Source organism: Gymnodraco acuticeps, unplaced genomic scaffold (assembly GCF_902827175.1).
Source record: "Gymnodraco acuticeps unplaced genomic scaffold, fGymAcu1.1, whole genome shotgun sequence".
NCBI classification, from domain to species: Eukaryota; Metazoa; Chordata; class Actinopteri; order Perciformes; family Bathydraconidae; genus Gymnodraco; species Gymnodraco acuticeps.
This window is the reverse complement of record NW_022989899.1, coordinates 732084-739435: the sequence shown is the minus strand read 5'-3', so window position 1 is coordinate 739435 and position 7352 is coordinate 732084. Positions and strand designations below refer to the sequence as shown.

General features: G+C 43.3%; 1 protein-coding gene and 1 long non-coding RNA gene across 2 annotated transcripts; both read left to right on the top strand.

The window, feature by feature from the left end:
- The first annotated feature begins 520 nt into the window (after positions 1–520).
- On the top strand, positions 521–1829 carry LOC117539675. Its single transcript, XR_004568051.1, has 3 exons — positions 521–580; positions 1491–1620; positions 1767–1829. It is a non-coding gene; the product is annotated as an uncharacterized LOC117539675 (long non-coding RNA).
- A 669-nt stretch (positions 1830–2498) lies between these two features.
- Positions 2499–3920, top strand: LOC117539662. Its single transcript, XM_034205921.1, has 5 exons — positions 2499–2864; positions 3032–3108; positions 3212–3392; positions 3483–3674; positions 3811–3920. The coding sequence occupies exons 1-5, from the start codon at positions 2699–2701 to the stop codon at positions 3900–3902; spliced, it is 708 nt and encodes a 235-aa protein (XP_034061812.1). The 5' UTR covers positions 2499–2698; the 3' UTR covers positions 3903–3920.
- The last annotated feature ends 3432 nt before the right edge of the window (positions 3921–7352 follow it).

Sequence of the window (7352 nt, the reverse complement as noted above, 5' to 3'; positions counted from 1 at the left end):
TGTTCCAGGGAACTCACCAAGTGTCAGAAAACACAACCCTCTCTATTTTCCTCCTTCGCCAAATCTCTAAAAAAGTGGCTGAAACGGATCTGAAAAAAACGGATCCAGATTTCAACACTTTCCTACGTCACAAAGAGACGTGCTCAGCTTATTGGTCAACTCTCCACCTATCAGGGGAATGAGCCACGGCCACGTGCATTGCCAAACCTCTCATTCGCATATAGGCTATCGGCAGGCTAAATCAACTCCAGTCACATCTGTGTTTTTGTCTGCTCTTGCCAGGATGTCTAAGCGAGTTAAACTTTGTGCTGTTGTTGGCTGCAAGACTCGGGACAGGGGACTGCATGCAATGCCATCAGTAGAAAAAGAAAATAATCTGTGGCTAGACTTCATTTTCAAGGGACATGTGCCAGAAGACCACGGCAGATTTCTGTTTGTGTGTTCCAAACATTTTACCACGGACATGTTTATGAACTTCTCTCAAGTCCAACACGGATATGCCTCCAAGCTAATGCTAAACCCGGGATCAATACCAACCATCCGGGAGCAGGCCAGTGAGGACACATCCAATTTTGAAGCTGTAAGTTTTTATTTAGCGGTGTTTTTCCTGATAAAGCTATCTCTAGCTTGTAGTATGTAGCATGTAGCATGTAGCTTTGCCGTATCAATGTCGCCTCAAACCCAAATAGTAATCGGTTAGGTGTTTATATGTTTTTATAACATTTTATATTGTACGCTCCGCAGTCTTTGCTTTGTCTTTTATTTTAATTATCAGGCATTTGCTAACATGTTCAGACATACTGCCGTAATGGCGATCTGTGTGAAGGCTGTAAAGCCACGCCCTAGCCGATAACACAAGTATTTATTCTCCTATTTATTAGTATTTTGTATCCTCTAAAATCATATTGAGTAAGTTATAATAACAAACGTAATCTTCTGTAGGTAAGTGCCGTTTTTTCCAGCGTTATATGTAAAAGCTTTTGTGATTGTAGTCTGTAAGAACGATCAGATCTGTAAGCTAAGCTACGCTACGCTAATGAGACATGCCGTTTTTTCCAGCGTTATATGTAAAAGCTTTTGTATGTTTACTTGTTTACGCACATGAATATAAATGGGGATGTGTTAGGATACAACACTGTGTGTATGTATGTGAGGGGGGACACACACCATGAGTAAAACAGAACTAAAGCCCCGTTGGTATGTTGTTGTTGACGAGGCCTTACCTAGCAACAGGCTAATTAGTGGCTAGCACTCATTACAGTCAGTCTACTGAGCTCAGCCCCTCTCCAACACATCATCTGTATTGAGTCAGAAACACAGCATGCACGTTACGGTTCAAAACTAACTCAGATTGGAAAAGGCTAAGCAAAGAGCTTTGCTAAATAGAGAGTTTTAGCCCCCATCTTTTGGGATTTCAGACGATATTTATCCAAATAGTATTTTCTCATCCTGAATACTAAATTGAGATGATTTTGTTTTCTTCTTTACAGGCCAGCACCTCACATGCTACCAGCAGATTACCTGTGATGACAGATTCTGCATGTCAGACTGACCCACCCAAGTACCGTACTGTTCGTACACAGCTATCCTCGAGGACTCTTGGTTCACATCGAAGTACAGGTTAGAAGCACGTTTTTCAAATGTTCTTTGGATACATCTTGACATTCTGATGTTGTAGCCTTTAATTTGTGTGCTTCTAATTGTTGTAAAATATTTTTGTTTTATCTTTTGTTTTGTTTTTAATGTCAAATACAATTATGTTACAGCTGTCCAGGCTAAAATTCCCTGCAGAAGCGTTGGTGTCTAAACACTTCCGTTGGAAGTGCCAGTGCCCTTTTTAACATCCACCCCCTTAAAGAGACCACCAAAGAGGCCCCGTGTGGATCTTGAAGAGGAATACGAAGATCCATTTGAGGGAAGCTCTTCTTTGGTGATTTCCGAAGGCCAGGATGCAACTTATGATCCAGCAGAATCCATAACAAATGCTACAGAAACAACAGCCATGTCGTAAGTTACTGAAATATCACTATGTGTGAGTTTGTCTATGTATTGTGTTTTTTGCTGTATATAATTCAAACATTGATAATAGGGAAACACCAAAGATCTCTAAAGCAACAATCTGTGTGATGGATATTAACTTCTATTTTTTTGTTTTAGTGGTCAAGAACAAAACCCCCCCCAGACGATCAACACATACATCGTGTATGAGACCTGCCTCATGGAGCTTTTTGAATCATGTCCTGTGTGCAAGCGTGTGTGTAATGTACAAACCAGAAGGATCGGTACATTCATATCAGTGCAGCAGCTGTGCCCCCATTGTCAGTTTACAAGAAACTGGAATAGCCAGCCTGTTCTTGGGAGTACTCCAGTTGGAAACCTGCAGCTATCAGTTGCAACATATGTCAACAGAGCATCTTTCTTCAAACTTTCAAAGGTAAATTAACTGCAGAAGATTGTATTGCCAATGTTTGAAAATGCAAATGTTGTTGTTGAATACGATAGGACAAGGTAACAATAACAAGAGTGAGAAAATGATGACATAAAATAATGACATGTTCAGCTCTTTCCCTGTTTAAAAAAGGGCAGCTCATTTGCACTTTCCAGGTTCTCCTCATCGACTCGTCAACAAATCTACAGGTGATCTTTGAGATTAAAATGTGTTCTTGCGGTTTTCTTTCAACCATTAGGTCTTCAAACAATGAATATGCAGCTATGCAAATACAACACCTTCCGAAGGCATGCCAGGATGTTCATTGAGCCAGCGATTGTTTCTTACTGGCAAAAATCACAGGAAGGCATGCTACAGAAGCTCCATGCAGAGGAGAAAGTGATAGTTGGTGGTGATATGAGGGCTGACTCTCCAGGTATGTATTTTTTATATAATTCACATTTTACATTTCAGAAAGGGGTTTCACTATGTGTGATTTATTCAATTAATGGTTCCTGAAAAACATATGCTAAACACTACAAGCAAAAATACAAATTCACCATCCGCAGAGAAAAGTAATTACTGTAAAACATATTTTCACAGGCCACTATGCAAAGTTCGGAAGCTACACTATGATGGACCTGAAGAACAACAAAGTCGTTGACCTCCAGTTGGTTCAGGTAAGTGGGGTGAAATGAAATATCAATGTTTTTTTCTTTAACACTGTTTGCACGTTATATTTAAAATGTGTGTATCAATGGTTATTTGTATGTGTCATAACAGAGCAATGAGGTTGGTGGAAGCTACCACATGGAGTTAGAGGGCCTGAAAAGGAGTCTGGAGTTGTTAAAGGAACGTGGTGTGACTCTGGACTGTATTGTCACGGACAGACATCTGCAAATTCAGAAATTCCTAAGGGAAAGCAGCATCACCCAATTCTTTGATGTGTGGCACATAGAAAAAGGTATTTTTATTTATGTTAATTTCTATAATTATAATAATATTTTGAGTAAACTTGTATGTATATTAACTACATGTTAAATGTATTTATTAGGGATTTCTAAGCAACTGGAGAAGGCTGCAAAAAAGAAGGACTGCGAAAAACTTCGAGGGTGGGTGAAGAGTATAAGAAACCACATATACTGGACTGCAGCAACCTCCACCACCGGGCCTGAGAGAGTGGCCAAATGGTTCCCTAAGTGCCTTCATCCACTGCGCATTGCGCAATACCAATGGATGGCTGCAGGTATGTTGTTCATAAACCATATTACATTACTCCTCTATAAATATTTGTAAGGGACAACTATTGAATACAGGATGTTGTCAGACACAATCTATAAAGCATGACAATTCAAATATGACTTTGATTTTCAAATTCTTAGGAACGCCGGCCTTTCACAAGCTGGAGACAATTCTCTCAACCAAGAGGATTTTGAAAGCTGTGGCCAAACTCAGCCCACACCACCAGACTTGATCTTTGGAGTCATTCCATGCCGTCATCCTGCGCTTTGCTCCAAAGAATGTTGTGTTTCCATTTCTTGGAATGTTGTGCAGGTAAAATAAACCATAGTTACTTACTAATTAGTGACAATTTGTACATTCTTTGCTATTTTTTACTTTTTTTCTCCTCATGGCAGAAATGAAAGACTGTACCTGGCAGCCCTGCACTACAATGAAAACGCTGAGCGTGCACAAGCCACTACATCCACTGGAAACCCTCTATATAAACTGCAGTTCCCAAAGGCCAGGAAGGGAGAATGCAGAGCAAAACCAGTAAAGACTGACCCCACATTCCGTAAGTGTTTAAAATATTTATTATACAACTATTTACAAATATAAAATCAAAAAATTAGAAAGAACTTTCAGTTTTTTACATGCATATCTAAACCACATTTTTTGTTGTGCTTTTTTTAATATTGCACAGGCTACGTGGCCAACTTGATGGACCTCATATTCGACCAAGTCTTTGTGGACCCTGCACCATTCACACAGGAGCTTCTGAAGATACCCATCTCAGAGGACCTGTGTTCCCAATATGAGCGACCTGACAGGGAGGAGGTCATCTCCGGGTATGCTACACGGTTCAATTTGGCTGCCGTCTGAACCCAACATACACATTTCGCGGATCAGGAAACTCCCTGCGAATCCTGAGGACAACGCAGGCCGGAATCACCACTCTGATCCTGCGTCCAAGGAAGCCCCAGCACCAGCTCACAAAGCTGAACCCCTCCTTTGTTTAAAAAAGAAAAAGCTTCACATTTTTAAAAATAAATATATTTTGCAATGTTTTTCTGCTTTACATCTTGTCCATTAAAGTGCCATTGTCAGGATTATTATGTCACGTTTCTATGTCTAGGTGTGGGTGTTTTTCCGTTCTCCTTGTCATGTTTTCCTCCCTGTATATTGTCTGGTCTCTTTTCCCTGTGTTTTCATGTTTGTCGTTAGTTTCCCTGGTGTGTCTAATTTCCTGATTGTTTTCACCTGTCACTCCTTGTGTGTCTCCTGTGCTCATCAGTGTCAGCCCCGCCCCTGATTGTTCCCACCTGTGTCTAGTTACCCTGTGTTTAAATTCCCCTGTCTCCCAGTGTTCAGTGGCAGTTCGTCTTGTCTATTGTCATGGTAAGGTCTATGCTCCTGGTACTCATGAAAGGTTTTTGATTCCTCACTGGGTGAGCGCCTTCTTTTTTTGTTCTCTGTTTTTTGTCATCTCGACTACAGTTTTGGTGGTTACCTTTTTGTTCATTTTTGCCAGTCATGGAAAAATAAAGTATCTTTCAATACTTTACCTCTGTCTCCCTGTCTGCAATTGGGTCCAACATCCTAAGTGCCTGAGATCGTAACAGAACGAAGTGACCAGAATATGGACCCAGCGGATATGGAAGATTTTGAGTTAGATCTGTTCGATCTAGACTTTTTCCCTTCAATGTTCTCATGCCGAGTGGAAAGGAACTTCTTCTAGAAAGAACAAAGAGGCTATTCTCGAGAGGGCACGAATGGAGGTGGCCGAAATGCCTTGGTTGAGGAGTTTTTTGCCGGAGTGGTTACAGCTTTTCACAAGTTGTCCTGAGGACTGGTCCGACGCATCTAACCCTTTCCTCGGATCCGACTACGGTCCTGTTGGAGGTCCACGGAGTCTCCAAAGAGCCTCTAGGAGACGCAGGGCCAGGATTCCAGCCCGTGCTCCAACAGCCATGATCCCGGTGTGGGATTCCCGGTCTGCTAGCCCCAGGCATGCTAGCTCCCTGTCTCCCAATTCCCAACCTGGCACCATATGCCTCGGTGGGATCCGTCTGAAGTCAACCCATGCTTCTGCCCCAGGTCGTGCTCCTGTCCAGGAGTCGTATGCTGGAACTCGTCTGGCTTATGGAGGTCCACGGAGCCTTCAGGCGGCTGATAAGAGAAGGAGTCGCCAAGCTAGCAGCCATGCCTCCATGCTCCAGTACCGGCCCACGCAGCTTTGCGTCCATACTCCATTACCTGGCTTACACAGCCAGGGTCCAGGCTTCTGCTCCGCCCCCAACAGCCATGGTTCTGGCTCCAGTGCCGGACCCAGCAGCCATGGTACCGTGCTCCAGTACCATCCCACATAGCCATGGTACCGTGCTCCAGTACCATCCCACACAGCCATGGATCCGTGTTCCGGTTATTTGCCCAGCAGCCATGGTTCCGGCTCCAGAACCGGACCTTACAGCCATGTTTCCGGCTCCAAAACCGGCACACACAGCCATGATCCAGGCTTCAGCTCCAAACCTTACAGCCATGTTTCCGGCTCCAGAACTGGCCCATGCAGCCATGGTCCCTGCACCAGAGCTGGCCCATACAGCCATGGTTCCGGCCCCAGTTCCAGCCATGATTCCGGCTCAAGTACCTGGCCCAGCAGCCATGGTTCCGGCCCCAGTTCCAGCCATGGTTCCGGCTCAAGTACCGGCCCCAGCAGTCATGGTCCCGACTCCAGCACCTCGTCTCCTGCTGGCTCTCTAGCCGACGCCAGCTCCCCGTGTCCTGTCGGGGTACCGGCCGACTCCAGCACCTAGTCTCCTGTTGGCTCTCCAGCTCCCCGAGTCCTGTCGGCGTACCGGCCGACTCCAGCACCTCGTCACACCTCTGTCTCCCTGTCTGCAATTGGATCCAACATCCTAAGTGCCTGAGATCGTAACAGCCATATTGTCCAGGTTCAATTACGAAACTATTGAAGTACGGGTTTTAGTCCGACCATATTAATTTATGAATAAAATATTTGTAAATAATAATTAGAAGCTGAGTAATCGGCTGCGGAGCAAGCTGCTGACGTATGTGCTCAGTGGGCGGAGTTACAGAGACAAACATCACTTTTTTTCTTATTTCTTAACATGATTGAGACTTATATAACGTACACCCCTCAAGATTAACATAGTTCTACATGATTGATTCATGTTTCGACGAGAAACATGAATAAATTATGTTTCATATATTAAATGCATATTTGCAAATTGAACAACCCCACTTTCCCCTTTTTTTTCAGTGTACTGCCAGAATGAGCGATATCCAAAATGTCTTCTAGTTTACAAACTTCAGCCATTCTGTTTACACGGGGATCACAACTCATTCTGTTTTCAATCGTCCTCATCACCACACTTGTTAAAAGGGTATTGACTACATTCTGATCAATATATACAGAGCGTTTTGCATAGTAGTTCCCCATTTTTATTTTACTTTAAAGAAAAAGTCAATGTGTCGAAATAGAAAAAAAGCCCTGGCTTCAATCAACCGCTGGTTATTAGTCTTCTTCTCCATCCAACTCGGCATGGATCTTTTCAAGTCTCTCCTTGAGGTGTCTGCAATTTTTGAGATTGTGCAGAAAAGCCTCCGAAGCGCCTTGGATCCTCCATTCATCCGTGTAAATGTCTTTATCAATAAGAGTCTGGTCAATCTCAGGAATGAAGCC

Bases quoted from the DNA above. Each gene is read 5' to 3' on its own strand.
- LOC117539662 (XM_034205921.1), top strand. From the start codon at position 2,699: ATGAATATGCAGCTATGCAAATACAACACCTTCCGAAGGCATGCCAGG. The intron at 3,109-3,211 runs GTAAGTGGGGTG...GTGTCATAACAG, and splicing joins TTGACCTCCAGTTGGTTCAG to AGCAATGAGGTTGGTGGAAG. The intron at 3,675-3,810 runs GTATGTTGTTCA...TCAAATTCTTAG, and splicing joins ATACCAATGGATGGCTGCAG to GAACGCCGGCCTTTCACAAG.